This window comes from Aricia agestis, chromosome 2, assembly GCF_905147365.1.
Source record: "Aricia agestis chromosome 2, ilAriAges1.1, whole genome shotgun sequence".
Lineage (NCBI taxonomy): Eukaryota > Metazoa > Arthropoda > Insecta > Lepidoptera > Lycaenidae > Aricia > Aricia agestis.
In genome coordinates this window covers 6,094,867-6,109,527 of record NC_056407.1, presented here as the reverse complement: position 1 = coordinate 6,109,527, position 14,661 = coordinate 6,094,867, and the positions used below count along the sequence as shown (strand labels likewise).

Sequence of the window (14,661 nt, the reverse complement as noted above, 5' to 3'; positions counted from 1 at the left end):
TTAATTACAATATTATTTTCAATTATAATTAGGAGCTTAAAATTTGCAAGTATGAATATATCATGTAAGTCTTTCTTCTAAATCTACTTTGTAAAATGAAGTGCATTACACACTTAATTTCTATTTCCCCATTAGTTTTCAGTGACGACTGGAAATGCTGTTTCAAGCCTGACATTTTTAAAATTATTAAAATATTTAAATCTTAAAATAGACCTGATAAACGATCGATTTCACCCTTTGGAGCCTGTACCTGTAAAAACTAAACCATACCTTCTATGAATTTGCTTAATATTTTTTAAATGCAACCAAAGTTGAAACATTGTACACCAAGAAAGACGCTGATCCTGTAAGCTGTTTTTTGATTTTTTGTAAATTAATGTTATGTTCCTAAATTAATAATATTTTAATTACAGCTAGACATGGAGGGTGATGTTGAAGACATGACTATAATCAAAGAACTGTATGGCGGAGTGACTATTATAAATGATGCCTCCAGGAAGAAACAGGAGCATGCTTATAGAGGTAAATAAAATTATTTTCACATTTAATTTATTGTTACATTTTAAACAAGCAAATAATTGTTGTTTCCTTTAGATAAAGCATCAGCAAAGATTAAAAAACTAAACGCTGGAACAATCACAGACAATACAAATGAAAATAGCTACATGAAAAAAATCTTGCAAGTTCCAAGATATGTAAGTAATTAAGTTAACTCTTTATGATTTCGTTTCATTTTAGGTTATTTTTAAATAAGTGTTTTTTTTATGAAATAAGGGGGCAAACGAGTAAACGGGTCACCTGATGGAAAGCAACTTCCGTCGCCCATGGACACTCGCAGCATCAGAAGAGCAGTTGCGTTGCCGGCCTTTTAAGAGGGAATAGGGTAATAGGGGAGGGTAGGGAAGGAAAGGGAATAGGGGAGGGTAGGAAAGGGAATAGGGTAGGGGATTGGGCCTCCGTTAAACTCACTCACTCGGCGAAACACAGCGCAAGCGCTGTTTCACGCCGGTTTTCTGTGAGAACGTGGTATTTCTCCGGTCGAGCCGGCCCATTCGTGCCGAAGCATGGCTCTCCCACGTATAAGTCGTGTAGTGGTAAAGCGATAAGATAATACCTACCTATTATGTTGCGGTAATCAAATTAGGTAACAGGTAATTAATAAGTTTGTTTATTGAAGATGACGATTGACGATATATATACACGTATTTATAGTAGTACATGTTCTTTCGTATGAAAATATTTTTTATTCCCTGAAAACACTAATACTTAATATATTATGTACATTCGCAGATGACCTACAGAGCCCAAATAAACTTAACGGCGGTAAAACCGACATTGCAGGAATGTGGCTACATAAACGGGAGTAAGAGTTATGGATTCTTAAACAAAATAGACCATTATCCATACAAACACACTTTTACATAATATAAGTAAATACTAAATAATATTAATTATTAACGCAAAAGTGTGTTTGTTCGTCTATTTATCTGTTTGTTTGTCTGCGGTAACAGACAAACAAACAGATAAACAGACAAACAAACATGCCCAAACCACTAAACCGATTTTTCTGAAATTTGGTATGGAGATTCCTTGAGTCCCAGAATAATAGTATACTTTTTATCCCGGAAAAATATGGGGTTCCCGCGCGACAAACTAATTTTGGCGCAACAATGTCGCAGGCATCATCAAGTAGTCTTATTAAAATAAGAAATTACTGTGTATTTTTTCAGTGTCAAAAGATACGAGGTATTTCGCGCAAACACTTCGCAAATATCCGCTACCGAAACCCCAGACTAAGTCCAGTGACCTTATACAGGAGAAAATCAGACGCTCAGAAAATAGATCTGGTAAGTTTAAGAAACTATATTATATCTCTTTTCTTTTGAAACATGAAAATTAGTTTTTCCATAGGTGTATGTTTTGCATTTTAGTATACAGAAAGTCTGCCAGCAAGAAACGCAATGTACGTAAAACAGCGAGCCATCAAGCTATCAAAACAAATGTTGTAGTCGAATATAACGTAAGGGACACACAAAGATTCAGCAAAGTTGAAGAAATATTACCCACTACTACGATAGATGAAAACAGGTTAAAACTGAAAAGAAAAATTCAGTTTGAAGAATAAAATAAATTTAAAGAAGCACTAGCAACTTGTTATTCTACTATAATTTGGATTTTAGTGGCAATGCAGTTCATATTGAATACAATTACTTGAATTCCAAAACCAAGCAAAGTAATGTTGACGTTAGGTACTGTACTAGCACGAAAAGGGCTTGTACTTGTAGACGAATGAACAATGTCGTCTGCACTAGACCAGAGGTGAGCATTTTTCTATTCGGTGCATTTTCTAAAATCCCTTTAATTTTATTTAATTTTTAACTTAATTTTAGATTTAATTTTTAACTTAATTTGAAGATTATTAAAATACAATGTGTTAAAAATTTTAGAATTGTCCATACGTTCGTCACCGCTTAGATCATCACAGACAGTTTTATCATAACCAAGAGGATGGAAAGGTATATTTAGTACATACGCTTACTCCAAAGGCATTAATTATTATAATTATTATTATAAACAAAATAATAAACGACTTTAGAATAAGCGTTTTAGAATAAGCGTTTTATTAGTGTTTTGTATTACCAATTTAATGTCATCAGGAGTAGAGTAAATTATAATTAGGTTTTAAAATTAATATACATAATTGGTCTTACTTTGGAAACTTCAATATATTATTCTACCTTATTCTAGAATTCACAAAGTATTTGTTTTATCCAAAACTATATTTTTTTAGAAACCATCTTGTCACTGCAATGTTTGTCAAGGTAAGATTTGAAAGTATGGCAACGTGCAAAGAGCAACATCTTTTTATTGGAATAGGCACTATTATTATAATTTATGAGAACTTAATTTACTTTCCAGCAAGCCGAGAAGCGCCTTCAACGTCAGGCTTGACGCCTTCAAAATATGTAAGAGAAAATCGTAAAGAACAAGAGGAAGAAGTTCAAGTTTCATCGAGAAACTACTTGGAATCAAGTCATCACGCAATAGACTTTGAAAAAGAAATAAGACAATGGACCGAGACAAAACTACAAAAAGATAATGTTGTACCGATTAAATTAATTCAAAAATTAGCTAAAGCTCTGGGTAATGTGTCAAAAGATGAAGGATTACTGCCCGAAGCTAGACAAGAGGTAGTTAAATATTTAACAGCCTTATCAATTATTGATCCTATCATTAAGGATAAATTAGGTCTTCTTGCCGACGACTTTCTGAACAATTTATCAAAATCATTGAAAAGTAGGCGATCATTAATGAATATACAAGCAAATACTCAGAGCAATGTTGAAAAAAGCCATATAATTCACAATAATAATGGTAATGAAACTAAAATGTTCATAAAACGTTTACTTAATCAACTTACAATACAAAAAGATTATGAAAAATTAGATACTGTGGTAGAAAAGTTTTTAAAAATTTTACAAGAACATAACATAAATGTTATTGACATAAGAGGTAGTCCCAATCCTGGTCAATATGAAGAAAAGAATTACTACTTAAATCGAATAATTAGCTGGTATAAAAGTATACCTGAACTAGAACAAAAACTACAAGTACCAAACTATGATAGTATAAAACACTTTCAAGACCTAGCGAATAAATTATCAGAGTTAAATAGAAGCACTGATTTAAAAGAAAATACTGAAAAAGTCAAAGTAGAATTAATCCAATGGCTTAAAGCTTATTTAACTCTACACAATATATCCTATACAGAAAGCTTACAAGAAAACCTTAATGATAAACTAATAACAAAATTGTTCCAACAACCAACCGAAAAAAAGATGCACTATGAAGGAATTTCAGAGAAGGATTGGATCACAAAAGAAATTTATTCATTGCTAAAAGAGATGAATCATGAAATCCATCAGAATAAAGATGTACCAGAGCTGGTCAATAGCTTAATTTTTCGCCTAAGTTATTTAAAAGATAAAAATTGTGGTAACCTAACATTACATCAATGTAAAAATGAATTAAAGAGTTGGTTGAAATACTTGGAAGACAAACATATTGTCTATTTCAATGAAAATGAAAAATTAGAACTCGAATGTAAGATATTATCACGTATAAAAGTTTTACTCGAACATGAAAAACATGTAAATTGCTGTCATCTAAAACGATTAAGATTACTTACGAAAATTATTTTTGAAGAAATAAATAGATCTGTTACGAATAATAGCATTTGTATTTCCCAAGAGAAGTTGTTAAATCTTATAAGCGATATTATTTCACTGGTTTTCGAAACACAAGTCAGTGAAAACCCCTCATCAAAGAGTATAATTGACAAATTTTGTACTATACTACTTTCCATTCTAAATTTACCCGCTGACGATGTAAAAGATTTAGTACAATCTATTCTCGATAAAATTGTTGAAAAAAATCTTTCTGAAAATATAAAAGAAATCAATAAGCTCAAAAGCGATGGATTTCAACCAAAACATCCATCAAAAAAAGTGTACAAGTCACAATTCGTCACATCTACTCCAATACCATCAGAAGAAGGGTTTTTATCAAATTTAAATGGCGACTCTACAAATTTTGGCCAATTATTAAATAAAAACCTTTTGCGAAAAATAATCCAAGATTGGTTTGAAGAAAATAAACTAAAGCTAAACGAATTGGAAATGCAAAATATTATAAAGGTCATCACAAGTGACATAATTTATAGGTATAACTATGCTAAGGCATTTTCTAAATCAAGATCTGATTTAGAAGAATCAGAAAATTTAAAGTATTTTATATTTAAATTTTTGGAAGACTACGTAGAAAAGCAGGAAATAAATAGTAATATTATGATATCAAATGAAAGTGACTTGTACGATACAGTTAATAAAATTCATACACCACATGAAATCTCTGAAGAAAAGTCGAAGTCGAAAGTTGATAATGATCAAAATGAAGTGTCATTAGAAGTCCTAAAAAGTAAATTAGTAAATGCTTTTATAAACTTAAATTCTTACTTACTAGATGAAAGATTTAAAAATGAATATAAAGGAAAATTAAAAGAAGAGATTAATAAGTTTTGTAGCCAATACTTTAAGCGCTTTCCTTCGATGCCAATTGACTCAAAACAATTACATTCGAATATATACAATGCTTTAGACAATGTACCAAAACCACTTCAAACGAAATCAGAAATCGATATTGTTACCGAGATCAAGAAATGGCTTGACGAGCTTTGCAAAGAAAGTAATATACCAAATAATGACAATGAAAACATAGCATTAGAATTAGCTAATCCAATAGTACAAAAGAAGAAAGCACAGTCAATAATGTATGATGATGAGAATGAGTTAAGTAAAATGATATCTCAGTGGGTGCAAAATTACTCAAAGAAACAAAAAACATTGTTGGACGGTGAATATTGGACGGGGAAATTAGAAGAAAAATTAAAAGCATTAGAAAATTTTAAAGCTAACTTATCTAAAGCTACAAGCGCACATAATATGTATACTATTCCGGAAGCAGAATCTTTTGGAGCCCAAGTCGATGAGAGTGTAATGCAATCTAATAACAGTAGTAAAATATTAGCTAAAGATTTGTTATCACCTGAAGATAGAGAATTACTGACAGTAATAAGAGATAGATCTTCACCTGACAATATAGTAAAGTCACAAATCGATTTAAGGAGTGACAATCCTGAACAGGAATTACTTCGGAATGTTCGTCCAAGCAAACCCGATCACGAATTAGTTCCAGATGCCTACCCAAACAAACTCGAAGAAGACTTAGTTTTACATATTCGCCCAAACAAACCTGACCAGGAGTTGGTTCTAGATGTTCGCTCACATAAATCTGATCAGGAGCTAGTTCCAGATGTTCGCCCAAACAAACCTGAACAGGAATTGCTCCCAAATGTTCATGTGCGTGAATATCACTGGGAATCTAATGAGCAGACACAAACTTCTAAAACTTTTGTGAATGAGCCACTAGGTGGTTTGGAGGAAATGGCTCCAGTGAGACTTCAACCGCAAGGCTTAGATCACGAGGCGCAAACGACTTTTGCGGACTTTAAAAATAATAATACGAAAGATGTAACAAATGAACGGATAACTCCAGAGAAATTGAAGAAGACAAAACGTAAGACATGTAAATTAAGGAAACGTCCGTCAGCAAGATGTATAGAATCGCCTAAAGTTGTTTGTCCAAATAGATATACTTTGAAATCAAAAGGTTTTGATAAAGATGTAATGTGCAGCTGTAGCGATTGTGTGATAAATAAGCGAAGAATTAAGTATTTTTGTAAGAAATCTGAGAACATGGAATTAGAAAATTGTCCAGAATGTTTCGGTGGCTATTGTCCTTTTCCCAGTTGTGCGTATTTTGATTGATATTTTTTTATAAGCATTTAATTGCGTTTAATATAAAATGTATTGTTGCATCCTCTCTTTTATTAAAATATGAATGTTAAATCTGTATTTATGAATGTTAAATCTGTATCTGTTTTTCATAATAATTGTTATATAAAATATAATCTAATATGGTTTCATAAACAAAATTTAAAATATACAAAGTGAGGCGGCACGCTACTTTCAGAAATACAATGCTGCTGAATATAAAAAGAAACACTTTATAAAAAACAATTTATTTCCACTTCCGTTTCATTACAGACATAACTAAAGTTAAACTTATATTATACCATCGTTACCGAATTTAAATGCATCCTGGTAATATTAAGATCAGTCAAATGTTAAACTTAATTACAATGATAATGGCTAAGTCTTCTTTGTCATCTAAGATATTAAAGTCAGTCCATAATTATTATAAGTTGCAAAACATGTAATAAATAGACTAAACGCATATACAAAATAGAAGTATTTGTACACTACGGAGCATCAGAAAAGAATTCTTCTTCCTTCCATTATAAATTACATCTAAGTACTAATTGGCCTAGTAAGTTAAGTGGCAATTATTGAGGACGTTGTAGGTGAAGCGGTATCCGCTCTCGGGGACGCCGTCTGTGACGAGGTTGTCAGAGCGGAAGACCACTGCGAGAGGTCCAGCGGGGGTGGCTGTGGATGATAAGGATAATAGCATATAGAAAAGTGTTGTCTCAAAGAAGGTGGTAGGAATCAATAACAGAGAAGTTGTTCATGTATTGCCTTTATAATGATGATGTTGTCAAAAAGTAAAAACAAATTTTGCCATAATATATGAGGGGTTGATTTCAACCAATATGGTGAATAATCGTGTGGTCGCTCCTACTACCGACGCGATGTAAAGTGTGTGACACTCTGCAGAATACAACATAAAATAGAATGGCAAAATCTATTATTGGATTCGCTGTAGTCAGGTGTATAAGGGTACGGCTACACGGTCAGTCTGGCATCAGTTCCATCAGGTTGAGACTGACGCCAAAATGATGACCGGAAAGTACAAACTCAATCGGTTACACGATCATTCTCCCGTCAGTCTGGATCAGACTGATGGACTGAACTGATGCCAAACTGACCGTGTAACCTATGTCTAAAGAGTTTTTTATTTCCTCAAGCATCAATCCTTTACTTACAAGCTATGATCTGATCGGCGGCGCTGGTTCCGCAGAACTTGGTGCCTCTCAAGCCCTCGGCAGATACGGCCTCGGGTATCGACAGGTGGTCTCCCGACTGCGCCGATCCCTGGGTTACGGGGTTCATCTCGCAATCCGTGTCCAGGTACAGGTTGGACTCATCCCGGTACGCCATTTCGAATGTTGACGCGGTGAACCTATTTTCGGCAGAAAATTTTACATGTTACTCGAAAAATCTAACTTGGCTTTACGTTCTACTACTAACACAGACTTTAGTATCACCCAACGTAAACTGGTTAGTGGCTCATATTATAATGATTTTTAACTATTAGTATTAAACTCCTATCCGTTAGTCGTTCTTCTGTTGCAATTACCGAGTGAGTACTAATTTTTGTTACTGCTTGTTACAAAATTATCGTTCTACAATTTGAAATCGAAACAAGGAAACTACATATTTGGTAGCTAGCGACTAACTAGGGGGTGGTTAGTCGCTAGCTATAAATGTAGTTTCCTTCCACATGGTGAAAATTTCTCTTGATCATACTCACTTCATGCCGCAGACATCGGATGTTCTTCTGAAGCAGGTGGCGTAGACCAAGTTGGCGATGTAGGGTCCTACGCCGCGGTTGTAGTTAAACGACTCGAAATAACCGCTGCGATCGGGGTAGTATTGTAGGCAGCCGGGGGGAGCTACACATACATTCAATGTCAAACTCACATTGTTACAACTTGTATATATACAATGTGTCCCGACACCAGTCATGTTTAAGCCTATGAAATGATGTATGATATATTTTATCGAGGAATTGTAATATTTTTTCTCTCTCTTGGTTATAATAATATGGCAACCATAATATTTATTTTTTCTCGGGCTAATATCGTTGGTACGTAGGTTGGTACCCACTAAGAACCATATTAGTATTGATCCTTGGCAGTTGGCAATCATTGATCGACCAGGAAAATGACGGCGGACGTGAAGAGACGTGGTTTTGTTTACAATCAGTAATCACATTGAGTGGACTTTCAAAGTAATCTGGTTCTGGTCATCAGTACTTACCAATAAGATACTCATCGCGGTCAGCGGTGGAGGACAGCGGGGTGGATGGCAGCGCCGACGTTAGAGCGTCCAGGATGCCGTCACGATATTTACTGCAAGAACATATTAACATTTTGCTATTACTCGAATTTAGGATACAATCGTACCTATAAGGCTGGATTTATATGCGCCCGCCCGAATGGTTTGGCGTCTTTATCGCAAGATCACTATAGTAAAAACGATATTTTATCAGGGCGAGCGAAGCGAGACCTAGTATATCCCACAACCTGTAGATACATTTTGTGGTACACTTTACGGAAAATTATCACGCTTATTGATTTGTGCTTTGTCATAGTAATTTTTATTTAAATAATATGTAGATGTATTTAAATCAAGAGTTCCCAAACTTATTTTGTCTACTGCCCACTTTGAGAAAAGATTATGTTTTAGCGCCCCCCTAGTTTCAATTTAAAATGCATCCAGATGAAATAAATCGCCCTGCAAGCCTCTACACAACGCCTCTATTTTTTTCTGGTTCCCACACCGCCCCCCTGTAGACCTTCAGCGCCCATAAAGGGGCGTTATCGCCCACTTTGGTAAAGACTAGTTTAAATCATCATTCATCAGTCAGTCTAGGTTTTTTATATGTGGAAGTGTTATCACCAGTCAGGCCCGGCGTGACGACGAGAGCCCTCACGAAGCTCGGCTTTTAGCTAGTTTTAATAGCGGCGTATTCGCTTTGAATTAACAATGATTATTATCAAGGTATATGCAAAAAGGCCTGTCAACCTTTGCACTGGTTGGGGCGTAAACTTGCGTTGTCCTTTTGACCTTTCTGTTGGCACTGACTTATCATCATCACCTAGTACTCACCCCAGGGTGTTGAAGCACTCGAGCTGCGTGACCTTGATCTTCCAGGTGGCCTGCGGCAGGTTGGGCTGCGAGTTGCGGTCAGCGATCTTGAAGTTGATGCGGATGGACCGACTGTTGGTTGATGCGTTCACGCGGACGTACACTGGGAAATAAAATTATGGTTAGGTTAGGTTGGGAGGTACACAAGCTCGCTTGATTACCAAACTGTTTGCTGTAATAAAAACTAGCTTGTGTAATTTCCCAACTAAATACTAAATTTCAGTGGCTTAACCGTGAAGAACAGACAGACGCACTTCCGTGTTTATAATATTAGTATGGATAATTGACGTGGTTCTAGCCCATAAGCTTTGTCCACACTGTGCCTTTTTCTGTTCGTCAAGGTATATATTATGTCTATGGTCAAGGGCATGTGTTATAGCGCAGCATGCCCGCAACCTCACCCGCAACGCATGCCCTCTGACCGTATCGTATCCAAAACTTCAAAAATGACAATATTGGCGTTGCGTTCCTTGACGCATTCAATTATTGAATGCGCCAATATGAAAGTTGATGACGAAAATTGAAGATGAAAGTGCACAGTGTGGACATAACTATACACTTTCTGGGCAAGGCATGCGCTAGTTCTATGTTATCATATTATTAAAATAAAATAAAATATATTTGTATTCAAATGGGTATTATAAATACAGCTTTTGAACGTCGGGACTACGGTGCCTACCACCGGTTCCACCAAAAAGATGGGAAAATTTATGTCTTGAAATAGTGCCTCGTATTTGTTTTCGCCTGTTACGGGAGAGGCCTACGTTCAGGCTTCAGCAGTGGACGGCAACAGGCTGATGATGATGATTCACGTTTTAAGTACAGGAAGGAAAATCTTACTATGCTGTCCGCTGTTGTCGCCGCACAGCGAGGGCAGGGTGTCGGAGTATGCCTGCAGGTTGGTGACTTGGAAGATGTCGTTGCGGCAGGTGTAGCCCGGCCGCTGCGTCACGTTCTCCACCGGATCCACCTGGAATTTAGAACATGTACTCTCAGAGAAGTTGGTTCATAGGCAGATGGTGGACCTACTTATTTTGATGATTTTTGTTCGCGTTTTGTCAAACCCATCCGAAAGTTAACACCCATTCAGGTGTTGTATTTACACTGCATTGGGAAAGAAGTTGCTCTTAAAAGATATCTATCTCTATTCATAGACTAGAGTCAAAATACGAAACGAACATAAATTCATAAACCAGTACTTACCGTTGTCGGCGGTGCCAGATTAAAGTTCTCAAAGTCGATTCTCATTTGGCACACGTTGTTGTTGTTTATCTCCACGTTGTAGGAGCATTCCAAGCCCGAGTTCTCCCTCTCCAGCGGGGGGTTAATGAACACCGCGACTTTGGTGTTCGTTCTGATATCACACGCGTTTACTGAAAAGAAGCGCCATCTATTAGCGGGTTTTGGCAACAAAATCTTAGCTCTGAAAAAGGGTTTGTTAAACTTAAATGTGCGAACCGTGACGGAGCAAAGTGCTTAGTGAACTCGTAAAGATGGTGTTTAATTTTTCTATAGTTATTATATTTCATTCACGTTTATCAGTTTCAGTATGACTGGAAGCAAGTACCTTGGCTAAATCAAGTGTTTTTGGACTTATTATAAAGAGTTTATTTTACTCACATGAACAACAAGTAGCGAAGACTCCACAGAATCCTATGGCTTTACCACCCTGGGTGTTACATTGGTTTCTAGACAAGCACACGCCTCCTGTAGATCTATCTTGACCCAGGCACTGCTCCCCGTTGCCGACAGTAAAAATACCCGCTGGATTATTCTGCCTTTTAACTACAAGAAAAATAATTCGTTACTTGCAACGCCATCTAGTGTCGAGTAGCGGAACTATAAAAGTTATAGGTTTGAATCTAACAATTCAAGACAAGAGTGGAAGAACCATGTAAGAAACATGAAAAAAAATACCGTTTTTTTCCATAAATGGAGGCTTTAGGGCCGGAAAAAATATTTGAAATAGAAAAACTGTGCATTATAATATGTGTAGCTAGGATATGTTAGCTAGGTGATGAAGTAGATAGAGAAGTTACAAGGTTTATTAAAATAATAAGGGATAAAATGAGTAATTATTATGCTATAAGGTTCTTGTACGTAGACTATTTTCAATAAACTTACCTCTATTTAAATGTGATGCATTAGTAAAACCTATTGCTAATAAAAGTGTCACTATTCGGGGCAAACATTTTAACTCCATTTTTTGTGTAAACCTGTAACAATACAATTAACTGTGCTATAGTGATGCTCTTATATCATTAAAAATGTTAAGAAAATATTTTTTTATGAATATCTTGAAGATAAGTACACCTATAGAGTTTTTTGAAAACGCGTGTCTCAAGATAGAGTTAAGACTTTAGGAAATAATTGCTCATTGTTGGCTTGTAACTCGTGTACCTAACTCTACCCGAGTTAGAATAATTATTACTTATAGTAAATTCCAAGCAAATTGTAAATTCTTTCATGAAACAGAGTAACCATTATATTTTGCTTGTTTGTTTGCAACATACAACAATTATAATGAGGACAGGAGTGACACAGGTCACTCAAAATACTACTTTTTATTGCAGCAAAAACTTTTTTTTAAAAATGATATAAGGAGGCAAACGAGCAAACGGGTCACCTGATGGAAAGCAACTTCCGTCGCCCATGGACACTCGCAGCATCAGAAGAGCTGCAGGTGCGTTGCCGGCCTTTTAAGAGGGAATAGGGTAATAGGGGAGGGTAGGGATGGGAAGGGAAGGGAATAGGGGAGGATAGGGAAGGGAATTGGGCCTCCGGTAAACTCACTCACTCGGCGAAACACAGCGCAAGCACTGTTTCACGCCGGTTTTCTGTGAGAACGTTGTATTTCTAAGGTCGAGCCGGCCCATTCATGCCGAAGCATGGCTCTCCCACGTATAAACTACGGTTTCCCGCGATTTCCTTTTCAACTTACGCATGCAATTTCTTTCTAATTTACCTTTACTGATCTGTTATGGGATTACAACGATCATGTTTCATAATGAACCCAAAGATTTGAGCAGAGCCTTCGTATGCGGGCTCTGCTCAAATCTTTGTACTACAAAATGTTCTCGCAGTACAAATGCCGATTTTTAGCGAACACGTGAACTTGCGGGGGCAAATTGGACGAGGTTCAGGATTTTGCATAACAAAGAGACAGACAAGTTCACTCCGACATACGTTAACGTGTTCGACGGAATGACATTTGTGTACCAAATACCAGAAGCCGTAAGATTTTTAAATAAACTTTACCTGAACATGCCTATTATTTTTTTAGTTTTAATACTTATACAAGGTGTAACAAAACTAAGTGATAATACCTAAGGGTGTGTATGCGTCCCTTATATAGACTTCACTTTGAAAGTAGCGGCGCTGAAACATCCATTTTTTTTGGGAAATTTGTATGGGCAAGCAAACCTGCGTCATGATTTTTTCCATACAAAGGTGAAAAAAAGTTACTCTTTCAGCGCTGCTACTTTCACAGCGAACTCTAAACAGGGGACCGATACACACCCCAAAGTATTATCACTTAGGCCCGTATAAATAGTCAGTACTCAAGATGCATCTCGGTCTCAAGACACGGTTCAGGCTCTGTGATTGGTTGGCTGTTAAAATTTGGACCAATCACATTAGTTTTGTTACATTCTGTATATTTCAATGATACACACTTTATTAACTTTGCTACTGTCATTACTTTGCAGCGGTTTGAATACTTTTGTCATGAGTGAGAGTAGTCACGAAAAAAACCGAAGAAGGCTAAATCAACACGTACAAGGTAGGTATGTACCTAATAATTGCAAGTAAGTATAATTTTAAATGTTTAATTTATTATTAATATATATAATGTTAAATATTAAATAAACAATAAAATAAATAGTTAAATATATATATATATATATATATATATATATATATATATATATATATATATATATATATATATTAACTATTTATATATATATATTTATATATATATATATATATATATATATATATATATATATATATATATATATATATATATATATATATATATATATATATATATATATATATATATATATATATATATATATATATATATAATGTTAAATTTGTGCGTAGGTACTTTAGTACGCACAAATTTTGACAAATCTAAGGTTGATCTAGTTTTACACATGCACAAAATTTACTTAAATAATGATATGAATAATGTTTATCTAAAATAATGTTATGCATAAAGTTTATCTAAATATGCAGGCTTTCGGTCCGGAATATTTATTTGTTATAAGGAATGCACCTAGGCCGGGGCCCTTCCATCAAAATTCTAGACATGCAAATATTCGGCCCAGCCTTTGATAGAATATCGGCTTTGAGATACCGAAGATGGTAGGTCAGGATACCAAAAATTATCAACAAAGTTATTACCGGCGTCATCTCCCAAATTCTAATAAATATCTCTCCTTAGCTTTGACTACGCCTGTGCTGACCGTCAAAGAGTTTAATTAAACCAATATATTACTAACAAAATTCTATTTCCACATATATATTTAACAAAATCAAATCATTATTATGGTAGGTAGGTACATCATCAATCACTTAGGTATAATCCGTCAAGAAAGTGAAGAAATTAAAAAGTGGCAACATCGTAGTGTCATCCCTTTTTTTCTTAGATTGATTTGAAAGGGATGACCTACGGGATGACACTACGATGTCGTCGCTTTTTAATTTCTTCACTTTCTTGACAGACTATATATATTAAGTTTGTTGAATTTCCAAAAAAGCTAATTTAAGTTTAATTTGAAATATTTTTTACTACCACCTTTGTTTACAAAAAAAATCTAAGCGTTCCAATAAATAATCTCTACCTATATTTTGTGAATTCTGATAAAATATAAAAAAAATATCGGAAAACTAAAATTCTAATAACTTTCTGCCTGCCTAGCATACGCCAACGAGATATCTCACTCTCGAGGTAATTAAAAACTACTCGTCTCATAATGTCAAAATCTCGACATTATCTCGACAAAACTCTATAAAAATGTGTTATTTCGATGATAGATTTACGCGAGAAAAAATGTTTGTCATGCTAAGGTCAATAGAGATGAAGAGACAAACCATCACACATCGAGAAAATATGTAGAGTGAGATATATATCTCGTTG

At 35.2% G+C, this 14,661-nt stretch overlaps 2 protein-coding genes across 2 annotated transcripts; one reads left to right on the top strand and one right to left on the bottom strand.

The window, feature by feature from the left end:
- LOC121736469 lies at positions 1 to 6,386 on the top strand. The gene is made up of 11 exons (XM_042127678.1): positions 1 to 64; positions 136 to 346; positions 414 to 522; positions 595 to 695; positions 1,291 to 1,363; positions 1,731 to 1,847; positions 1,932 to 2,088; positions 2,181 to 2,319; positions 2,448 to 2,516; positions 2,792 to 2,822; positions 2,920 to 6,386. Exons 3-11 carry the CDS (start codon positions 420 to 422, stop codon positions 6,384 to 6,386), a joined length of 4,257 nt encoding a protein of 1,418 aa, XP_041983612.1. The 5' UTR covers positions 1 to 64; positions 136 to 346; positions 414 to 419.
- A 412-nt stretch (positions 6,387 to 6,798) lies between these two features.
- Positions 6,799 to 11,715, bottom strand: LOC121736462. Its single transcript, XM_042127665.1, has 9 exons — positions 11,637 to 11,715; positions 11,133 to 11,297; positions 10,716 to 10,885; positions 10,353 to 10,482; positions 9,474 to 9,615; positions 8,622 to 8,713; positions 8,113 to 8,254; positions 7,565 to 7,761; positions 6,799 to 7,067 (listed from the first exon to the last, which is right to left on the bottom strand). Exons 1-9 carry the CDS (start codon positions 11,713 to 11,715, stop codon positions 6,946 to 6,948), a joined length of 1,239 nt encoding a protein of 412 aa, XP_041983599.1. The 3' UTR covers positions 6,799 to 6,945.
- Between the last annotated feature and the right edge of the window lie 2,946 nt (positions 11,716 to 14,661).